General features: G+C 50.2%; 9 protein-coding genes across 9 annotated transcripts; 3 read left to right on the top strand and 6 right to left on the bottom strand.

The window, feature by feature from the left end:
• Positions 1 to 316: 316 nt before the first annotated feature.
• On the bottom strand, positions 317 to 1,832 carry AtWU_05506 (glycoside hydrolase family 76 protein; the record flags this gene model as incomplete). Its single annotated transcript, XM_035500616.1, has 3 exons — positions 317 to 913; positions 978 to 1,672; positions 1,736 to 1,832. 3 exons carry the CDS (start codon positions 1,830 to 1,832, stop codon positions 317 to 319), a joined length of 1,389 nt encoding a protein of 462 aa, XP_035356509.1.
• A 1,818-nt stretch (positions 1,833 to 3,650) lies between these two features.
• Positions 3,651 to 5,449, bottom strand: AtWU_05505 (chaperonin-containing T-complex subunit CCT2; the record flags this gene model as incomplete). Its single annotated transcript, XM_035500615.1, has 4 exons — positions 3,651 to 3,710; positions 3,773 to 5,147; positions 5,222 to 5,379; positions 5,447 to 5,449. 4 exons carry the CDS (start codon positions 5,447 to 5,449, stop codon positions 3,651 to 3,653), a joined length of 1,596 nt encoding a protein of 531 aa, XP_035356508.1.
• A 262-nt stretch (positions 5,450 to 5,711) lies between these two features.
• Positions 5,712 to 7,743, top strand: AtWU_05504 (WD40 repeat domain-containing peptidylprolyl isomerase; the record flags this gene model as incomplete). Its single annotated transcript, XM_035500614.1, has 3 exons — positions 5,712 to 5,787; positions 5,874 to 6,251; positions 6,308 to 7,743. The coding sequence occupies 3 exons, from the start codon at positions 5,712 to 5,714 to the stop codon at positions 7,741 to 7,743; spliced, it is 1,890 nt and encodes a 629-aa protein (XP_035356507.1).
• Positions 7,744 to 9,091: 1,348 nt separating this feature from the next.
• Positions 9,092 to 9,976, bottom strand: AtWU_05503 (uncharacterized protein; the record flags this gene model as incomplete). The annotated part of the gene is made up of 2 exons (XM_035500613.1): positions 9,092 to 9,479; positions 9,537 to 9,976. The coding sequence occupies 2 exons, from the start codon at positions 9,974 to 9,976 to the stop codon at positions 9,092 to 9,094; spliced, it is 828 nt and encodes a 275-aa protein (XP_035356506.1).
• Positions 9,977 to 11,815: 1,839 nt separating this feature from the next.
• AtWU_05502 (glyoxalase-like domain-containing protein) lies at positions 11,816 to 12,712 on the bottom strand (the record flags this gene model as incomplete). The annotated part of the gene is made up of 2 exons (XM_035500612.1): positions 11,816 to 12,525; positions 12,592 to 12,712. 2 exons carry the CDS (start codon positions 12,710 to 12,712, stop codon positions 11,816 to 11,818), a joined length of 831 nt encoding a protein of 276 aa, XP_035356505.1.
• Positions 12,713 to 15,253: 2,541 nt separating this feature from the next.
• On the top strand, positions 15,254 to 15,722 carry AtWU_05501 (uncharacterized protein; the record flags this gene model as incomplete). The annotated part of the gene is made up of 2 exons (XM_035500611.1): positions 15,254 to 15,323; positions 15,370 to 15,722. 2 exons carry the CDS (start codon positions 15,254 to 15,256, stop codon positions 15,720 to 15,722), a joined length of 423 nt encoding a protein of 140 aa, XP_035356504.1.
• A 718-nt stretch (positions 15,723 to 16,440) lies between these two features.
• AtWU_05500 (uncharacterized protein) lies at positions 16,441 to 17,160 on the top strand (the record flags this gene model as incomplete). Its single annotated transcript, XM_035500610.1, has 1 exon — positions 16,441 to 17,160. The coding sequence occupies one exon, from the start codon at positions 16,441 to 16,443 to the stop codon at positions 17,158 to 17,160; it is 720 nt and encodes a 239-aa protein (XP_035356503.1).
• Positions 17,161 to 17,227: 67 nt separating this feature from the next.
• AtWU_05499 (MFS general substrate transporter) lies at positions 17,228 to 19,144 on the bottom strand (the record flags this gene model as incomplete). The annotated part of the gene is made up of 8 exons (XM_035500609.1): positions 17,228 to 17,526; positions 17,572 to 17,838; positions 17,876 to 17,885; positions 17,934 to 18,428; positions 18,507 to 18,560; positions 18,617 to 18,791; positions 18,844 to 18,923; positions 18,986 to 19,144. 8 exons carry the CDS (start codon positions 19,142 to 19,144, stop codon positions 17,228 to 17,230), a joined length of 1,539 nt encoding a protein of 512 aa, XP_035356502.1.
• A 720-nt stretch (positions 19,145 to 19,864) lies between these two features.
• On the bottom strand, positions 19,865 to 21,145 carry AtWU_05498 (uncharacterized protein; the record flags this gene model as incomplete). The annotated part of the gene is made up of 2 exons (XM_035500608.1): positions 19,865 to 20,635; positions 20,714 to 21,145. The coding sequence occupies 2 exons, from the start codon at positions 21,143 to 21,145 to the stop codon at positions 19,865 to 19,867; spliced, it is 1,203 nt and encodes a 400-aa protein (XP_035356501.1).
• Between the last annotated feature and the right edge of the window lie 491 nt (positions 21,146 to 21,636).

The raw sequence follows: 21,636 nt of genomic DNA, 5'->3' as shown, positions 1-21,636 counted from the left end.
GAGATGGACTCCGTCTCATATAAAAAGCAAAGCCAAAGCTAGAAGCAAGTTTGTTATTCAATAGCTATCCCAAAGTCGAGTCCTCCGGCCGCGGAGCTCGACTCGCTCCAAACACCACAACTCCAATATCCCTCCAAGCCGAAAACTCCAAGACACTACACAAATTTTAATACATGGCCGCGATGCGCAATAAGAGAAACCCAGAAGAAGACCCAAACCAGCAAATCGCAGAGAAAAGGACAACAGCGACAGAGCCGTCTCTGCCTCAATGAAGCAGATTATGTACATAGTGAAAAGTGAAGATCTCGAATGTCGCTCAACCTCCATAGACCAGCCAGGTAATAGCACCAGCCCAGCCGCCGACAAAGAGGACGGTCAGGATAGAGGCCCCTGCACGATCTCCGGTTGTGATATCTGGCAGCTTATTAGGTGCATCTGTTGGACCGGTTCCTGCATTAGGGTTGCTTTGACTGGTACCGCCAGTGTCCGATGTCAATGGTCCCTGGGATTGGCCACCTTGGCTTTGCCGATGCGTGATCATATTTGACGAGAAAACACTTAGAGCACTCATATCAGTCTCAAGCGATGTCTCGCCATCCCACTGCGCTTGGTACCACCGCCGCCCGCACTGGGTACCAGAGTCGCCTCCCGAGCATTGCTTCGCCGCTGCCAGGGCAGATTGTTGGATCTTCGGAATAATCTGATCGCTAGTATAGGGCGCAATGGTTGTAGTAAAGGTAAGCCAGGAGGACAAGAAGCCTTTGAAGCAGTCCTGGTTCCGATCGCACATCATGTTAGGCTCGCAGGAAACCTCGGACATAACATTACTGCCGTATTCCTTCGGGAAGAACCTTGAGAAGGTGCTTGCCAGCAGACCGTCGAGACCTTTCTTCCATTTGTCGGCGCCGTTTGTCTAGAATCAATTAGCATTGATCGAAGAAAAGATCGAAGCAGAGATCAAAGGTAATAGCACTGACCAGATTGTACATGTATGCGGCGCCGCTGAGGTAGGTTCCATAATTGTACGTCCATTGTATATCACCGTGATCCTTACAGTTTGCCTCTGTAGTGGTCGTGTCGGCAATGTACCAGTCTTCCGTCTGCAGCAGAGGTGTTGTTGCACTCCAGTCCCAGATCTTTTCCGCCCAGTCGGTGTATGTATCATTATTGGTGTAACGACCCAGACGAGCGGCTAACTGAAATAGACCTCCGTTCGAGATGGCGTTCTTGGTGGTATAACCAGCCTGGTAGGGCCAAATCTGCCAACGCAGTCCACCCTGGCAGCTGGAAGTATCCCATCGGGGGACTTGAGTGTTGAAGACACCTTGGGCGAGCGACAGCCACGACGGCTGACCATCTTGTTCGGGGTAGTTCAGTTCTGCAGCCGTCATGGCAGCTAGGCCCCAAAAGACTTGATCGTCATTACCCAGATAGTTACTATCGTTGGCTGGGAAGTAATCATTGTCGCCCTTCTGCCAGAGCATACCCTGAGTGGTGACTTCGTTGTAAGAGGAGTCGCCAGTCCAATACCAATACTGAATCAATGTCATGAACATAGCACCACCTTCCCACCAGGTATCGGGCAGCTTTCCTGGTGTTTGACCCGATTCGTTGCCATGATAATAGCTCATCATGTTGAAGGCCGTTGTTCTGGCGGCATCTTTGATGGATTCTATCGTTGCGCAATGATTAGTTTCCGCACCTGGGTGCATTCTGCACAAGTCGGGCCACTTACGTTCATCGTTAATGTCCAGCTGCAGAGCAGTTACTGTTCTCTGAAAGAAGACAAATATGGTCAGAAAGACCGCCCATATCCAGCCGGGCACAACCATCGTCAATAGACACAAATGCGAAACTTCAAGTGAAGGACGAAGAAGACAGCAGCATCAAGACGCGGATGAAGTGATGGAAAAATCTCCGTTGACGAAGACGGAACGTGGTGAGCGGAATGCGGAAGGGAGGGGGAAGGAGAGGAATGAGGGGATCAACCACGTCCAGCCTTGCGACTGGGGATCCAAACGAGCGAAAAGATTCTAAGCAAGTGCTGACAGAGCTTGAGAGATCTTGACTAGACCAGTCAAAGCAGTCAACATGACAAACGATGGGAGAAGAAGAACGAGTGGTACAGGACCAGCTTGTAGTGGTGAGACTGCAGTGACGGCATCAGGTCACTGGGGGGGTGGTACCGGAGTGGGAGGGTGGTAATAAAATCACGAAATGTAGTAGCAGTGGATCGTAACCCCTTCCGCTATGAGCCATGGGGTCGTATTCCATCCATCCCATGTTCAGGGACCCGAAGAACTACTAGCTTAGTCCGGCGCACTGTCTGTGACTCTGTTGGACCCTGGGAACTGGAGTTACTTACTAAACTTTCGGGCTTTAGCTTCAGGGTCCAGCAGTTGCTTGTGGTGCCTTGGGGGGCCGCCGAACGCGCAATGGCTTGCCGCGGGGGATCCTGACTGGCCCGTTCTTGCGGGGGCTGCCCCATCGATCGCCCCGCGGAATACTTCACTGGACGCTAACAGAATAATCATTATTATCACTGCAGTCAAGTGTTTTAAACGAGAAAGAAGCAGCACTATATCATTATAAGCAGGACAGTATATGAGTGATAAAACTGTATGTAAATATTATTAATGCCATATATCACTAAATAAGTCATGCGACCGACCACCACACACCCCTTGTCTCAAATGCACATATTCGGAGAAATAAGTACTAACTCTCACAGTCAGGCTGTCCCTCCCCCACAACATTAAAACGCTCACTAAATATAGGAAATCGCCCGTGTCAGTCTTGGCTGCTGGGAATGATCGGCCTGGAAATTTTTGGTGCGCACAACCTCTTTCGATTTTGGATCCTCGACCGCTTATCATCCTTGGCGCAGATGCTGCCCTGACACAGCCATCAATGTTCAACTAACTAATCAATTAGTTAGTAATTGACACTGTGGCCGGGCGTAGCTGCAATTTTCCCATGCCCTCGTACATCTGGGTCAATTTACCTACAGGATATTTATTTCGTCTAAAATAGCAGAGTACTAAGTCCTAGTAGTAATTTCAACTGGTGCTGTCGTAATTCCATTTTGTTTCTGCCTACTGCTACTCGAGGGGTGCCTGGTCATCGTATCCGAAGGAAGAGCTGGGATAAACTTGAGTTCGTCATACTTGAGGGCATATGTTGTACCACGTCTAATGATGGCTGGTCGGCGGCAGGAACACTCCTTCGACCCACATCGCACCAGCTCTAAACTCCCGTGTCTGTGATGATCAGAGTGCTGCAATTACTACACAGCGTAGGTTCAGGGACACTCTTACGCAGCCCCCAATCGATGGTAAACAGATCATACCTGATCATGACGTGAAGGCAGCGAGAGGCAGCACGAGTGCCATAACCTACGTAAAAGAGGAAAAAAAAAAAAAAATAAGAAAAAGAAAAAGAAAAAAGAAACATAAGCATGTTCCAAAATCATTCGTCAGATGCTTTTTTTCATCGAATGGTCTATAGCATTGTAATTACGCTCCCGATAAAGCACGTAGTGGATGTCATCCACCTAAATCATCTCTGGCGGGTTCGAATCAAGTTCACATTATTTTCCACGCTCACATAAGATTGGATATTGGATATTTACTTGACATCTCCCTCGTCCCTTACATACGCTCACGTCTACGGGGCGCAGCCCGGATGATGTTGTCGACACGCAGGAGAAGCTGTAATGTGGTTAGTCTCAGTATAATCGACTTTACTTTATAGATTCGAAGAAGCATCTTACCTCTGCAGCCTCCGACGCGGAGGACACTACCGCCTTCTTCAGCTTGTAGCTCTCCACAACACCCAACTCGCGCATGTCAGCAATGCCACCGCCCGGGGTGAGCAGATCCAGTCCGGAGCTGGTCATGCCGTTGTTGATCGCCTGTCGTAGTCGCGTCACCAGGTCGCTGGAGTCCAGACCAGCGTTGTCTGCCAGAATGGTAGGGAGCTGCTTGAGAGCGTACGCAAACGCGTCCACGGCCAGCTGCTTCTTGCCGGTCGTGTTCTGAGCGGCCTGCTCAACGGCCTTGGACATCACCATCTCGGCACAGCCACCACCCAGGGTCACCCGGGGGTCCTTGACAGTCTGGGAGAGCACGGCAAGAGCGTCGTGGAGAGAGCGCTCGGCTTCGTCGAGCAGCTGCTCCGTGGCACCACGGAGCACAATGGTGCATGCCTGACCGGCAGCCACGCCCGAGAACTTGATGAGCGTATCCTCGCCAATAATGACCTCCTCGATAACGTCGCACTGACCCAGCTTGACCTGTTCGGGGTGGTCGAATGTCGAGGCGATCTCACCGCCAGTGACCAGGGCCAAGCGCTCAACACCATCGAAGTCGGCGTGCTCGATGGACATGATGCCAGCCTCGGTGAACAGCTGTTCGGGCCAGTTATAGATGAGTTGACGGTTGACGAAGCAGTTGATTCCGTGAGCCTTGATCCGCTCAACCTTGGCCTTCATCTTCTCGCGCTCCGCCTTCTCGAGATCCGCCAGCTTGCCTGTCGACTCGACCTTCACCCGTGCACCAAAGATCTTCACCTTGTCTGTGTCCATGGCCGTGTTGGCGACCAGAATCTTGGCGTTCTCCAAGCGCTTGGGCTGGTTCACACCGATCTTCTTGTCGAGGATGAAACCCTCGTCGAGGTAGGAGTCGCTAAGCTTGCCACCGGCCTTCTTGATGATCTGGATGTGGCTCAGGTCGGTCGAGCCACGGAGACGGAGGACAGCGTCACAAGCGAGGGCAGCGAACTGATCACGGTCCTGGGCCAGGACCTTCGAACTGAGGGTGGTACGAGCGATGGCATGGAGGTCTTTGCGGAACGACTCCATATCGGCACTACGGTCAACAGCCACCTTCTCCAAAGCCTCCAGAGCCGCCTTGCTAGCTATACGGTATCCCTCGATGATGGTCTGGGGGTGGATCTTGCGGTTCACGAGCTTCTCAGCCTCCCGCAGCAACTCCGCAGCCAACACGGTCACGGAGGTGGTACCGTCACCGACTTCGTCATCCTGCACCTTCGAGATGTTGACCAGAACCTTGGCCGCAGCGTTGTCGAGAGCAATTGACTTGAGAATCGTAGCACCGTCATTCGTAACGAGGATATCTCCGGTCGACCTAGATCAGCCATAACATCAGTGTGGTGCTCGTGGGGTGCAACCCCGCTTAGCTTCACGGATTATCCCACATACGCTGACTGGAGGATCTTGTCCATTCCCTTGGGACCAAGGGTGCTCTTTACCAGGTCTCCGACGGCGATGGCACCGACGAAGGCGGACAAACGAGCATTCTCACCCTTCTCTTCGATGACATCGTCCGCAAAGATCTGCGTGGGATTGGCGAAGGACGCCTTGAGGGGCGGTCAGTATTTACATGAAAGCGACGTAAAAAGGGCAAGAACATCATAAACAACATACCATGGTGACTAAATGTGGATGAAAGGATGGGCTACCGTCGGGGGAAAAGACTGGCAGCTCAGGGGGGGATGCTTCTCCTGGACGGTGAGGACTCAGAGACGGCGAGGCCAACCAATGCGGGACAACCAGAAAAGTTCGCGATGTGGCCCGAGCTCCGCCGGCGGTGGCAGACCGCCCGGCCTTGCTCCTCCATCGTTTCTTGACCAGCGCTGCTATCTTGCTCATCCCTTTATTTACTCTTAAATTGCCTTTTATTCTTTCTAAAATGCCTGCAGAGGAGGAACAAAAGCTGGCGACCAACAAGCGCCCCCATTCCGCCGTGGATGGCAGCGACGAGAATGGTACGTCCCCGATTGTCGGACCAGCTCCTACGAGCTACCATGAAGAGAAGATGCGCAGTTGAATAGCTACTGACCAGCTCTTCTAGGAGACGACTCATCTTCCGACGATGACTTCGGACCGGCCCTCCCTACCGCTGATGCACCGAAAAAGAAGCGTCGCAAGCTCCCTTTCGAGAAGGTCTACGTAAACGCGCTGCCCGCATCGCCGCGGTACTCCAAGTCTCTCATGCACAAGGACCAATTGTCCTTCGTTACCGTGACTCCGCATACCGATTTCCTCATAACCTCGTCCATTGATGGCTTTGTCAAGTTTTGGAAGAAGATGGCAGTCGGTGTCGAGTTCGTGAAGGAGTTCCGCGCTCACACTTCGGAGATCAAGAGCGTCAGCGTCAGCGCCGATGGAAGAAGCTTTGCGACGACCGGAGCAGACAAGACGGTCAAGATCTTTGATGTGATCACCTTTGGTATGCATATAAACTCTTTGATGTTGCCGCGACCGGGTATACTAACCCTATTGCAGACCTTCTTGCCATGCTCACCCTCGAATTCACTCCGCGTTGCGTATGCTGGGTCCATCGTCGGGGCGCCTCATTGCCTTTGCTGGCCGTCACAGACGAAGAAAGCAGCATGATCCAGGTCTTCGATGGCCGTGGTGAAAACCAGACCCCTCTGCACACCGTCAAATCGATCCACCGCAGTCCTGTGGCCGCCATTGCCTTCAACGACGCCTACGATTGTGTCATCTCCGCCGACGACACCGGTATGATTGAGTACTGGCGAGCGGGCGACGGCTCCTTCGAGAAACCCGACAATGTCTTCGAGCTTAAGTCCTCTACCAACCTCTTCGAGTTCCGAAAGGCCAAGTCAGTCCCAGCGTCGCTGTGCATCTCCCCGTCCGGCCAACAATTCGCGGCCGTCTCCTTCCCGGACCGTCAAGTCCGCGTCTTCGACTTCGCCACGGGCAAACTCTACCGCAAGTACGACGAATCGCTGACCACAATCACTGCAATGCAACAAGCCGGCACAGCCATCTACCAGCTCGACGAGCTCGAATTCGGCCGCCGACTTGCCGTAGAACGGGAACTCGAGAACCCCATCACCAAGCCCAAGATCAATGTCCTCTTCGACGAATCCGGCCACTTCATCCTCTACGGCTCCCTCTACGGCATTAAATGCATCAACACCTACACCAACCGCGTCGTCCGCGTCTATGCCAAAGAGGAGCCCTTCCGTTCCCTCAACCTCGCCATGTACCAAGGCCAACCGCAAAAGAAGGGCGTCGTGACCGTATCCATGGCCGCCAGTGCCAACCCACTCCTCCAAGAAGCCGAAGAACGCGATCCGATCCTCGTCAGCACAGGATTCGCCAAGGTCCGCTTCTACCTATTCACCAACGACACCGAAATCTCCAAACCAAACCGCGACATCCAAAACGAACGGCCGCGCGAAGCCGCCTCCGGTCGTGAAGCCGCCGCCCCGAAGGCCGCCGAGCTCGGTACCTCCGCCATCCTGCACACCACCATGGGCGACATCCACCTCCGCCTCTACCCCTCCGCTGCTCCCAAAGCCGTCGAGAACTTTACCACCCATGCCCGCAACGGCTACTACAACAACACCATCTTCCACCGTGTCATCCGCAAGTTCATGATCCAGGGTGGTGACCCGCTAGGAGACGGCACAGGCGGTGAATCCATCTGGGGCGGCGAGTTCGAGGACGAATTCTCCAGTCTCAAACACGATAAAGCATATACATTGTCCATGGCTAACGCGGGTCCCAACACCAACGGAAGTCAGTTCTTCATCACGACGGAGAAGACACCCTGGTTGGATGGGAAACATACGGTATTTGGCCGTGCAGTGCAGGGCTTGGATGTCGTGCATAAGATTGAGAATACCAAGACGTTCAAGGAGAAGCCGGAACAGGATATCAAGATCGTCAGTATAACGGTTACTTAGGCGGTTTGTTATTATTGTGTGGTTTGGTTTGGTATATTGGCTCTTGACTCATGGGTTCAGCGATGCTTTGCGTTTTTATTTACCACCTTTTTCTATATTATACTACTACCCTGTAAATTAGCACTCAAAGTATATCATTGAAGTCAGTACTGAAAAAACAATGCTGTATCCATCTAGTGACATGAAGAATGTCCTCTCGAGTACACTATTCGAGCCATGGCCGTTACGAAAGTCCTGGGTAGAATGCTCTGATGACAGTTCATAGTTACAAGAATAATTGTAAAAGACGACGGCCCTTCGCAAACATATAGACATCGTATAATTTATATCATGTATTGCTGGGAACCTTTATGACAATTGAGTGGGCTGATAGTATAAGTACACTTGATTCCAGTGTCCCTCCAATTCATTGATATAGCACTATATAATTGTTGTTCCACAGGACAAACAAATGAAGGAGGAAGTACTACTAGTACTATCCCCGTGCGACGGAATCATTTGGGAAGTTGCTGATGCCACTGATTTATTATTGAGTTAAGGTTATTGTCAGTTATGACAAACATGCATTGGAAGCATTGGTGGTTGGTTTGTGAGATATCCGATAGTATTCCCTATTATTGCACTATTTTTGGGTTAGACTAAGGGTTTAATGAATTAGTGTTTATAGATATAAGTTTTTGTCATGTTAGTACTTAGTATTCAGAGTAAGTAGTAGTTTGACCCTGAAATGAAGATAGTGATGTATTGGCAGATTGCAATATTGACCCTAAGGCACTTTGAAAACAGTATATTTGTGTCACTTTTTGTTCTCATTGAATTTGGTTATTGCTTTGGTAGGTGCATTTTTTGCTCGATCAAAATAAGAATCTTACAAATCAGTCATATATATATTCGATCCTGGTCATGCTCCGAGTATAGGAGTATAAAATCGATGCATCAAAGAAAGCGAGCAACGGAAAGGACTATATTCGATCACAAGAGTCAAAGTAACCACAGCCAAATGAAAACCTGAACCATATTTATGCACAATCATTCGGAGCAGGTGAGGCAGAGAGTCAAAAGACAACGAAGAAGAAAAGAAGTGTAAGGGTGGGACGATAGGGAATCGGACTGAAACTGGACATGAGTTTCCCAGTTGAACCCCACAAACACGTGAACGCCAGGTATATGCAAGTTTGTTTCGCGAGCTGCGCGGATTTGTTTCCCGACTGGATTTACCCACGTCATGCCGGTACTAAAGCTGTGAACGGCGCATTTCTCCCGCTCTCAAAGTAGGAAAAGATTGACACTTGAAGTAAAGAGAAAAAGCAAACAACAAAAAGAAAGAAACCGTAATCATGCACGGAGATCACCGATGAACTTCGCGAATTTCGATATCGCCCTCCGGGACTGGCTGGGCCTTCTGTAGACGCGACGAACTTCGAGCGGGGCGGGTCGTCGGAGCGGTGATATTGGTGCGCGAACTGCTGGCAATCGACTCGGAGTTTAACGTGGGATCGAATCGGCCGGGTCTGAACGAGCCCTGTGGGGGAGGTCCCGGTTGAGGTGAGGGACTGTTGTCCTGCTGACGGGCTGCCAACAGTGCGCTATCCGTTCCTGCCGTGTTGGTAGCGTGGTAAAGGCCAGGGTATTTTCGGTCATGGCGACGCTTGAGCCAGACGCCCACGACGGTGATGACGGAAAACGCGACCACCAGGACAATAACCATGATCACCCACTGGTAGTGGGTGGTCCACCTAGTTATGTTAACATTTGCGCCGGTCCAGGTGGTCACTGGGGCGGGGGCTACCTACCAGGTCTGGGAGCGCGAATCTCTCGCGAAAATGGAGGTAGTGGTGTCTCTTGCGGCGAGGGTGTCCTCGGACGAGCAGAATTCGTCATACCATGTCCGGATCAACGCACGATCCGACGCACTGGGACAGCTTTCTGTGCAGACCCCGGTCGGGAAATGGATCTGGTCGAGCAGAGCTGACTGGCAGAAGCACGAGACGTAGGTCGCATGATCGGTCTGGGCGGCGACGGGAGGCACACACTCATTCTGGGCCTCCTTTAAGACCGAGCAGGTCAAAGCACATGAGGGGAAGTCGGACGAGGCGGCAGATGGGAGAAGGGAGACAGTGTGAGCGCGAGCGACGGTCGAGAGAGCGATGGAGATCAAGGAGATATAGAAGAGCATGGTCGAAGTCGAACTGGCAGCATGGCTGAGGGTCAAGGCCCGGGGCCAACGTGCCATGACGAGGTATCTTGCGGCTGAAAGGAGGGCGGTGGGGACCGTCGGGGGGAGAGAAATCGTTCACTGGGAGGTGCCCACCATGATATGACGATAGTGATCTAGTCCAAGGCGAGTGAATGGTGGTGGTGGCGGGGAGGGAAAGAATATAATGGTTGGCGATGGATGGGAGTAGCGAAGGTGGCAGTTGAGGAGAGTGATGGTGGGAGACCGAGTCGAACGAGTGACGGGATCGATGGACCGATGAGATACCCTCGACAACAGCGGGAATAGGCGAGGGAGCGAAAAGGGCCAGACAGGATAAGGAAACGATAGAATAATAATTATGAAAGGAGGGCAGGAAGAGGAGAAAGGAAGATTGAGTGAGGAAGGATTGCCTGGCCGGTTGCGGCCGGAGGAGACACGGGCGGATGATGCTTACTGCCTTGGGGGTTAGTCCTGCTTAGTCCTGCTTCGCCCTGGTTAGGCCCACTGCGTAGCGCCGAAAATTCATTTGCGCCCGAAGTCCAGGTTTGCGTAAGAATGGAGTCCTTTACGAAGTCGTGCTGATGCTCTTTACCTCCTCCAGTTTAGTTGCCGGTTATTTTAATCTATGGCCGCGCAGTCTGGACCCTGAACGCCTTTTTCGCTGATTTGGGCCCCATCGCATCTCATTCTTTTCTTCTTTTCTTGCCCCCCCTCTTGACTCTATTCTGTAGTCTGTTACTTTCCCAGATCTTCATCTTCATCATCCTCAAATCTCAACACCCTGCAACTGGGATCCACTTGTCCCCATCTCCCTAACAGTACCTCGTTACATCTTCCTGCTTTTCGCGGACCCTTTCAGTCTTTTCCCCCTCAACCCTCGCCGCATGCGTCGTCCCGAATCCGTGGCTGTTGCCCTGTCAAACTGACCTGTGGGTATCTTCTGCAGCACACTATTCCCAATAATCTGGGGCGCCTGGTTCCAAGCCCCACAATGCAACGGTGCCGTGATACCTTCACATCCAGGGTTATTGCGAGGGTGTAATCCTGGGGAAAGTGTCTCAGAGTTATTGACTGCAGTCGCCTCCTTGGGTGACTGATGAATCACTGAAATCGCCCCGATCTATTAGTCGCTTTGCTCACCACTCAACCATTCAAAATCTACATGACATGAATTCTAAGTTCACATTGTTGATATCGTTTTGACACATTCCTCTGATTTGAGTTTAAAAGCCGTGGATCCACGGATCGCTCTGGATGCCGGATGGAACCGATCTCCTTCATCCCCGGGCTGATCGGTCATTCCAGGGGCAGGGAGGAATGTGTCCATGACGCCACCAGGACCTGTCCCAGTGTGGCTCACCCGGTGCAGATAGGAGTAGAAGTACGGCTACCTTTAGCGATACGACTCCGCAGCATGCGCTGAAGCAGCTGAACGAGCTCATCCCAGTGACCACTCCAGCGGTGAGCAACACAGCTGACTTCAAGCAGATGCCCCGCGGGCATTCTAGCAAGCCAGAACAATTTCTACTAATGCGGAAATGATAAGCAAGGGCCATGTACCTCCTGATCGATCTGCGACCTATAAAAAGATCATTATACGGTCGGAAAAGCCAGGATGACAGATCCCTTGCTCGATCAGGCATCTGCCTGTTTCTGGAACAGTTGGCAAGAGCATCTAGGACTACTTATGGCCTACTAGGACCTCATGAAGTTATCAGATACAGGCAATGCGCATACATCACGATTTCGCTACAATGGACTGATATCTGCGACTGCAGTACAGTGATACATCGGTTGATAATCCATCTCTTCGACTAATACCTTACGGCATAGGTTGCAACATTGCATTGGTACATACGGGTTAGCACGAGCACCTCAATGCAGATAATCTGATACAGGAAAACGAAAATCCCCGATAGCTTTCGATCGGATTATCAGAGATGAAATGCCAATCCCTTTCTCCCGCAGATATTGATCATCATTTTCCGACGTTGCAGCCCGAATGCGAAAAACCCCGGAGAAATCTAGGGAACCCGGCTCTTTGAGCTCGAACTCCGCTTCGGTAGTGGACAAGCGCGGGGATGCTCCCACTATGCACGTATAAAGGGCCACATAGGATTGCAGTCTATCTTTAGGCACGAGCAGCTCGATGCCCGCAATCCCTGTTGCGCCTGACGGGTGATCAACGACAGAAGACTGATCATACGGGACGCGCAGAACCCTGTCCGTGACATCATGGCAGAAGAAGGGTGCATCTGTGCGGCCTCGAGGATGGAGATCTGGCGTAGTTGATTGCGTATCGGAATAAAGTGCCTTCAGTAGCTTCCAACGAATATCAACCCCACTGGGTGTCTGACGTCCTCCGTCGATCGGCTGCGAGTACGTCACCCCCAGGCTATCATCAGAGATGGTATCCAGCGCTTTGACTATACGGTCATGGTTATCTTCGGCCGAGACGGGTGCCAAAGAAGTAAGCGCAAAATCGCCCGGTCGGTCCCTCCAATTTTCAGGTTTGTTTATCCAGTTAAGAAGTTCCACATAAGTTCCGTCGGGGAAGATGATTAGTTTGTTGCGACTCAGACCACCTGCCGGGTATAAGCATGTGCAAAAGATCTTATCCGATAGTCAACAAGGGCTAATTGATATCTTACCCGCATGAGTGCCACCCTCAATGATGGTAAAGTGATCAGTCAACCATTTGGACGGCGACTCGAACTCTTCCTTGCTGAATTGGAGAAGTAGATGGTCCAGATAGACTTTTTGTGAGGACATGACTGGATTATTTGCTCTATTTTGGATGACCGACTTGATTGATACGATGATTGACTTCGAGAATTCAAGAATGAAAGATAGAGATGGATCGTCGGCGGTGGCATGCGGGGTTCTTGCGCACGCCATGATCCCCGCACATGTTGCATTAATCGATGAGCTTGGTCTACTCGGAGTAGTAGCATGGAGCATTAGGCTGCATTTGATTATACTGAGCTCTGATCTTGACATATCTTAATGATATTAGTTCATCTACAAAAGCATATGATATCAAGCTAATTGGGAAATTGGTTTCGGTCGGGCAACAAGCAACAATTGAATACGCTTCTTCGATGAAACAACCATCAGGTAAACAGAGTAAAAACTCTTTACTAGTAGTATTACTCCCATCATACTGGCATATAATCTTCACCGAAAAGAGAGCATATGAACGATATAGTGACCACGGAGAGGCCCTAGGTCCTATAGATACTTAGTATACCAAAGTCAACAACGACGAAAGTCTAACAAATCAAGCTATACAGGACAACAACAAGCCGTATTCATTAACTCGACCACACAGATGGACACCATCCATCAAAATAATAGATAAACTCATCCAACACTAATACTCCAATGTAGGCAACTCGCTGGCGACCATGTTCTGCCACCCTGCCCAAAAGCGGTCAAAAAACATACAGATTCCAAGTGAGTGTTCTGAAAACTGGAATGTCTTAAATCCGCTTAAATCCGGGGTTTTCGCAGCGAGGTTCGCTAGGTTCTGCCGCTTTGAGCGGTCAGTGGGGCGGTCGGGGCAGGTTTCTGCCACTGTTCTTACTATTATTTACTAGGGGAACATAGCTGGAGGACTCAACCAAGGTGGTACTACCGCTTTCGGGGTCTCTTCTGCCTCTTGGAGATATCATCTCGAATACTAAGTATCGGCTGAATATTCGTACTGACAATATTGCTTGATCCTTGATACTTAGTTAAGGGCTGTCTATATATCAAATAAGAGGGTCAACGCACAATGCATTATTACAAACATTAAGTCATCACCCTGGCAGCTACTATAAAGATAGGACTACTAAAATATAATGGATACCCCAACAACCTAGCTCGAGAACTACTATAGAAACTGACCAAGCATCTTAAGCAATGATCAGGATCAAACATACGAGAACCTTCTCCCGCTCGTTTCTTACTTCATCATCAAACTTTGCAATCCGTCCCGCTAAGTATAGCCAAGTTTCATTTAACTCACGGTTCGGTTCGCAGTGCCGATCACGGAGAGCATTACTTGATCCGAGTGATAAGAAACCTTTGCTTATTTCTATTTTAATATTGTGTTGGAGTGAAGAATTATAGCTTATGTTACTTCTTTACGGGTAGAAGTAGTAAGGTCATTGCTATGTTGCTACAGCCATGCTTATCAATTAGGAATCTACTCAGTTGAATCAGAACATCAGTATGTGTCTCTCTTATCCGTAATGACTATATTATTAGTAAGATGACAACTACTTATAACCGCATAACTTACGACATAAAAAGGTCTGTACCTGTCCTAAAGATCTCCTATGCTCCAGACCGGTTAAGAAGGCCCCTATGTGGACACGGACATATACCAAATATGTTAGGTATGCCCGGCTGCTCGGTTCTAGATTGTTAAATGGTATGAGCATATAGAGATATATCTTCTGTGAGTGTTTCAGATGAGGAAAACCCTGCACCGGTAGAATTGGGGATTGGTCTGAGGGTCCAGGGACTGGATATAAGGTTATCCGGTAGTCGGGATCTTAGACTGGGAGGTATCAGTTTAGAAACATGGTGGGGGAAATGTAAAAGTTAGATAGGTGTATATGCCGATATTGATTTGGAAAAGTAGGCAGACTTACTATTGCGGGTGTTCTTGTGCATGGTTTGTTAGGGATTGCTCTGAATTATGCTTAGCTTCCTGGTAGGCGATGCATCACAATGCCTGCTTATTAAAACGTCGACTCAAAGAAAACCCAGTATACCATAGCATCTGATCGACATCTAGAACGCTAAGCTTCATGATCGACGAACGCTGCCAGCCCGAGAAGCCGAAAAATATTGCATGGGCACCGTACCTGGACCCAATTTTGGGGCAGTCCCGGAGAAAAGCGAGGCTAGATTGAATAGAGATGAAACTGCTAGTCGTTACATATTTTCTAAGACTGTTGATGAGTGGAAAATTCTCGACTGGTTTATCCAATGCTGATCCCATTCTTCTTAGATTCTGCTAACTTGATGCAAGGTTGAAACACGGCAGGGCTGATACATCAAGCCCATGGTTTGGTAGATGCAAAGTTTATTCAGTCTAGACAAAGATAGCACGAGGGTATTCGAACGAAGATACCGGATGAAGCTTACCGGAGTAGTTTAGAGCTAGACTGTTGAGGCCGATGATGCTCCGAACATGCATGTCGAAAAATATAAAAGGGACATTGAAGCCCGGCTGTTGACTCATTAGCAACATCAAACCCCATATCACAAAAACCGCTCTTAATCCTTCAATCTCTTCAGTTCTTGCTGTCCTCCAGAATGAAGTTCTCTGCAGTCCTTTCTACCTTGCTGGTAGCTGGCCTGGTCGCCGCCGCTCCTCCTGCTCCACGTATGTCCTGCAACACCTTGGCATACCCTTAAGCTAACACCCTCAGGCCCTACTGATATCCAACCTCACCACCACCCCAACCCTCCTCCCAACGCTCCTCTTCCAAAACCCCACGACAACAACAAGCGTGACGGCCCGGAGCCTCCTAAGGATGAGCCTACACCCGACGCTCCCAAGCCAGCGAATGATGCCCACCCCCATGATCAGCCCAAGCCCGTCCCTCAACCTCCTAAGGATGCGCCCCTTCCCAACAACCCGAATCCCCCACAGAAGCGCGACGATGGACCGAAGCCTCCTAAGAATCCTCAGCCAAAACCTCAACCAAAGCCCCAGCCTAAGCCCCAGCCTAAGCCTAAGCCCCTCGATGACAAGCCTCAGGATCCGCCTAGGCCCAACTAGGTGATGTGAGATGGTGCTGTTGGAGTAGTTGTTGCGTCAGTGGATGAGTGTACGCTTGGCTGGACTAAAATATGCTGCTGTTGTGGTTGCTATGGGTAGATAAAAGTTAATCAGATAGAATAATGAGCAAAAGTTTTCTTCAATATATGCAGCTTTATTCAGATATATACATTGGTTTTGTAATGCGTGCCGGAAAGGGGATCGATGTGTGTTTGCTCTGTAGAGAATATGAGATTAAATTATGATGCCGCAGAATGTACAAATATAATATGTGACAGTAGTAAGTGCTTCAAATTAGCATTCCAGACTTGTGTAGTATAGACGTAGACTTGAGTAGTAGAGATCTGTTAGCGACTTTTAAGAATTAGAAATTGTGAGAACTGGTGCCAGACCAGTTGATAAAAAGTGGGCGTTCAACTTAACAAGACGCATTCATTTGAATATTTTAGTTATTTATCATCAATGAAAAATGTTAATGATAAATATCAAAAACAATAAACTCACCCAATTGCTGATAGCTCAATACTAGATCTATTAAGTATTAACCCAACACTACTATTAGCTCAGTGGGTCACAACCCACCTCCCGCATCTCCACCCGCCCTTCTTCACCTCCATTCCTCCCTCCGTCACCGTCACTCCGTCACTCTCCCACCTCTCTTCACCACACCACCACACCACATCGAATCACCACAACACAACCATACCATGCACCCACAATGACAACCCTCAACTTAAATACCCTCTTCACCTCCCTCCCCACCAAAAACTGGACCCTCCTCCGAGTCCTCAAAAGCGCCAACCCGCACGACATCAACGGCAACCTCCACGGCACCGCATCCTTTACCTCTCTTCCTGACACCACCACACAAGATCCCCCCTCCCCGCAGCGCCAACTCCTCTACACCGAGACGGGCACCCTGCCGCCACACATCGGACATAATCTACAATGGAAGAAGAGTTATATCTGGAGGTTGAAATCATCCCCATCTACAGCTACATCCACAGCTACACCTACAGTCAAGGATGATTTATCCGTCTGGTTTGTGAAGGTGGGTGATGAGAAGGTCGCGGATTATTTGTTTCATGGGATGGAGTTTCTTGATGATGGTGATTCGGTGGGTGGTGGGGATAAGGATAAGGATGAGGAAGGGGAGGAGTTTGTGAGTGCGCCGGTGCCGCCGCCGGCGACTATACCTGGAGGAGATAAGGGAGGGGAGCAGACAGTGGTGGTTACGGCAAGGGGGAATCATCTTTGTATTAATGATATGTATCGGACGGCGTATGCGTTTCGGGTGTTGAAAACTGAGAATGATGGTGATGGTGGGGATGGGGATGGGATTGGGGAGGTGGTTAGTTGGGCGAGTAGACATGTGGTTAAAGGGCCGAAGAAGGATCAGGATATTGTGAATTATTATACGGTGAGGGAGGGGGTTTAGATTATAGATTGTGGATTGGGGAAGTGAGTGATGATGTTGTTTGGGTTTCTGCTGGATCTGGTAACAGCTACAGCGTGTATATAAAGTCTGGCCGCTTGTCTCCAAGCTTCTCGATCTCCTGTCTCTCCAGTCCTGCTATCCAGTGGTCTCGGTCTCCCCGACGACGTTTGGCGTTCTCCCGACGGAGAAGAACATACTGCACGAGTGATCCACCAAACAGGAACAGCACCAAATATGCCAGCACCGCCCCGTGACCCGGATAGTACTGAGGCGCGTCTCCGCCGCGGTAGATGTTGGATGACACCACGCCGTTCAGGTTGCCCCAGCCAATGACAATACCTAGCGTGACACCGCGCTTGTACACACCTGTTACCGTTAGCCATGGTTCTTCACTATCATTGAGATGCATACCCTCTGCGTTGTTACTGGCCCAGGAAATCGTGTTCGAAATCGCGGGGTAGATGCCCATGGCGCCCAGGAATACCCCTGCATATCGCGCACCTGCGGAATTGGCCCCCAGAAGCAAGGAGAACCCGGCAATACCGAGGAGTGACACCGCAATGTTGCAGATGCCACGTTGGCCGGTCCGATCTGCGATAAAACCGATTGCCACGGTGACGATAGCTGCCGCGGCATAAGGCGGGACACTGAGTAGCTGCGCCTGAATCGCGGTATAGCCTGCGCCGGTTAGATCCCTATCAAATCAGAGGAGTACCGAACAAACCCTATTACTGTTAGTACTGTTTACTATAGTCAACTTGTAGAGGACATACTAGCTCATTGATGATAGTTGGGGTAAATAGGGAGAATGCATATAGCGGCATGCATGAACCCATGTAGATGATCGCATTGAGATACGTCTTCCAGTCCTTCAGACTGCTCCAGAAATAAGTCATCTCAAACTTCTCGTACCCGGCACTGGCTTGCTTGTCAGCCGCCAGACGACGCAGTACACGCTTGCGATCCGCTTCGGATAAGAATTTGGCCTGGTCCGGAAAGTCGTAGACCATCCATACGGACAGCACGCCGATGACGATCGTCAGCAGACCCTCGAGAATGAAGATCCAAGACCAGCCCGCCTTCCCTCCGATGCCATCCATCAGGGCGATCGCAGCCGCGAGCAACCCTCCAAATGACCCCGCGAGGGCAGCGGCGGAGAAGAAAATGGCCATGCGCACGCCGAATTCGGATCGTTTGTACCAGCAGGATAAGAAGTATCCAACGCCAGGAAAGAGACCGGCTTCCGCCAGGCCAAGGAACCATCGCACCTACTACTGTTAGCAGGCCAATAATTGCGCCGCGCGAACTCCATTTTATGAAAATCGTATAAGTATGCAGACACTCACCGCCATAATCCCAGAGAAGTTGTGTACGAGCCCCATACAAGTCATGCATATACCCTGTCCCAAATCAGCGCAGATCAACCTGTGTAAGACCTCATTATCCATACCCATACTACCATTATAATCGGAATAAACACGCTAGGTCGCCAGCGCTTGAGGAGAACATTGGTGATAGGTTCGAAGATTGCGTATGACACGAAGAAAATGGTCAAAGAGTCGTTGTACTGCGAATTAGTCATATGCAAATCGCCTTGGAGACCAGCGAGCTTGGCATTGCCAACATTTGTTCTATTAAAGCCACATTAATTTCCAAAACGGTCATTGGAGCAATTGTGCATACCTATCCAAGAAAGAAATCAGGTACAGCAAACTCAACCACGGGATGAGCCGCAAATCAAGTTTCCACAGTAATGCACGATCCTGGTAATTGCATTAGTACAGCTCAATATCCCTGTTGGTGTTGACCAGGGCGGGTTACTCACGATCTTCGCCCTTTCCTCCTCACTCAAGCCTTCATCTGGGTCATCAAGGAAATCCAGTTGCGACTCCTCTGGTGAGCCGTGAAATGTAGTAGCCTTTTCGGTATCCACCATACTACGGTAGGAATTTTGTAACGCTGGTTTCTCGTCGACCTGCGCCATTGTGATGTGTGTGACACTGGGAGAGATGGAGGTTGAGGAGCGAAAAGAAATCACTGGAGAGGAGCAGTGAAGGGAGGAGGGGAGGTACCAGTAGCGTTTTAAAGGGTGGGCTTCCGGCAATTGGTAATCCCATCGTGATCGTAGCTGCAGCTGAATGACGATGCTCTTCGCGAAGGATCTAGGGTCAAGAAGCGAGGATAGACAGACCGATCAGCGCCCACGGAGCCAATGAGAAACCCATCATAATGATCGCCAAGGGTGAGCGTGAGAACGATTGGCCCGAGATAACTGGAGGAGGAACCCAAAAGTTAGTCGGGCCCAAACGAAGGGTTATTCCCCGCGTTGGAAGTCTGCACAGGATGAAGCAAGGACTCCCATGTCTGAGTCGGCTATGTGTGTGTTACCGTGGAATGCGCTAGCACGGCGATCAAGTTCCCTTCCGAATTCAGCTCGAGTAATGACATCGGAGAAGCTGTGTTGTCTTGTAGTGTACCCGCGGATCAATGGCAATGGATGATGCGATAATTACTGTGGATGGGCCAAAGCCGGGGAGAGCTCGGCTAGGAATGCTGGAGACCCGCCCCCATGCGGGGAAATTCTAGGCATTGCTTACTTGCTTACCAAGTCCCGGTTACTACTGAAAGATCTCCATTAACGCCAGTTATGAAACGATATAAAGGCTAGCTACTGTACAGACGTGCGGAAAGACGAGACTGCTCCTCAATCCCAGATTCCGATTCGAGGTTGCCGCGCCAAAGGTCTTGCTGCCAGAAACCGGAGTTTACACTTCTGGAAGCTCGGATGACTCTTCAGAAGGTTATAGGCGGCAGTGGCCACCTTGATAGAGTGAAACCGAGCATAGACATCCCCGAGCACCTGTCCGTCCTCGATCCGTTCGAGATGATCCAAGAACGGCGACCGGCCCAAGACCCGACGAATCTCTCCCTTCAGAGTATCCCGCACACCAGAGATACAGACACACCGCGTATGACCCTCTTCGAAAACCAGCCGTGCCATACTAGCCGCCATAGGATAAGTTGGAGTCGGGACTAGGGCCACTTTAGCCTGTGTCGCCCTCAGGGCAAGACTACCGCCGGAATTTTTGAGAAAGTCAACAGTATCTGCCTGGGTAACGAAAACGATGAAAGCGGTGTTTGACCCCGTGATAGATACAGTATCGAGGAAGTGTGCTGAGTAGATTTCGCCGGTAACTAGAGATAAGAGTTGCTGCAGGGTCACATCTGATGGTAGATTCTCAATAGTGACGGCGCGGTGTATATCTCTGTCACCTTCAGCGGGGATATAGCGCAAGCCGAACTGGAACATCCAGAGCTCAGTTGGGGATTCCTTGCTGACAATATTCGGGCGGTACAGCAACGCGTCGAGTTCTTCATCCGTAGTCTCAAAAACACTGGATCCTCGGATAGCCCATTTGATTGTACCATCCCACGGCACGAGCACTGGTGGTTTCATGGTGACGAACGGCTGTTTCTTGACGCACACCGGACGGGTTAACCTTGGAGGTTGAACTTGGGTTATAGTGGTAGCTGAATTCGAACGAGGACTCACTCTCTGGGGTTCCAGAACGGGAATAGACAGATTGTCGACGTGCTGGTCTATGAGCAGGCTTGTCGCTCTCTGTGTAGGCTCCTTTTGGACCATGATCCGCACAACAGAAGGCGTTTTGATAGGTGACAATGGCTGCAGGCTGGGGACTTTGATGTCGTCCAGTCCGCTGTCCAGGAGACTGGAGAGCGGAGCAGTATTCTGAGCACAAGGATTCACTGGAGCCAGCACGGTCCGCTCCAGCTGCAGACTATTCTTGTCCTTCTTGTGAGCCATGTCTTTCCGTTCGCACGTCTGAAGCATCAGGAATACATAAGATTCTATGCGATAAACCACAAAGCAAAGAAACACTATGGTTATAAGTATCAGGACTAGAATGGTCCCCGAGTCACTCTGAGGACCATCCTGGTATGGCTGGGAGGGGCACCCTTCCATTTTGGGAAGTGGCGCTGGTACTTAGTGGGTGTTTGGTGAAGTTCTTCACGTCACAGCTAAGTGGCGTGCTTCGTCACTAGGCAACCTCTCTTTTTTTAGGTGTCAAGGTTATCAATGCGAGACCAAGATGATTGTGTTGGGTGGAAGAAGTCAGAGTTTTAATGGCTTTTATAGAGAATATTTCGCAGATCGATACCGAGGTCTGTGGAAGAAAGAATTATGAAGATTAGAAGGGGATAGAGTAAATGATGGCCTTTATATAGTAGTAGGATTCCTAGTGATCGCTACTTGATATAGTATGCGGAGGGTAGAGTGAGGTGAAAATGGTCTCGCTTCAAGGAAAGGTAGAATCATCTACTAAGCTGGATGATAAAGCTATAGAGAGAAATCTGAAATCCTCGTGTGGCCATTCGAGCAAAGAGACAAACAATCACTTTTTCTGAGTATACAACGTGCCGGGGTGTGGTGGTACTACGACACTTGTGATGGGC

The sequence above is a fragment of the Aspergillus tubingensis genome (genome assembly GCF_013340325.1).
Source record: "Aspergillus tubingensis WU-2223L DNA, scaffold_7, whole genome shotgun sequence".
Lineage (NCBI taxonomy): Eukaryota > Fungi > Ascomycota > Eurotiomycetes > Eurotiales > Aspergillaceae > Aspergillus > Aspergillus tubingensis.
This window is presented reverse-complemented; position numbering and strand designations above follow the sequence as displayed.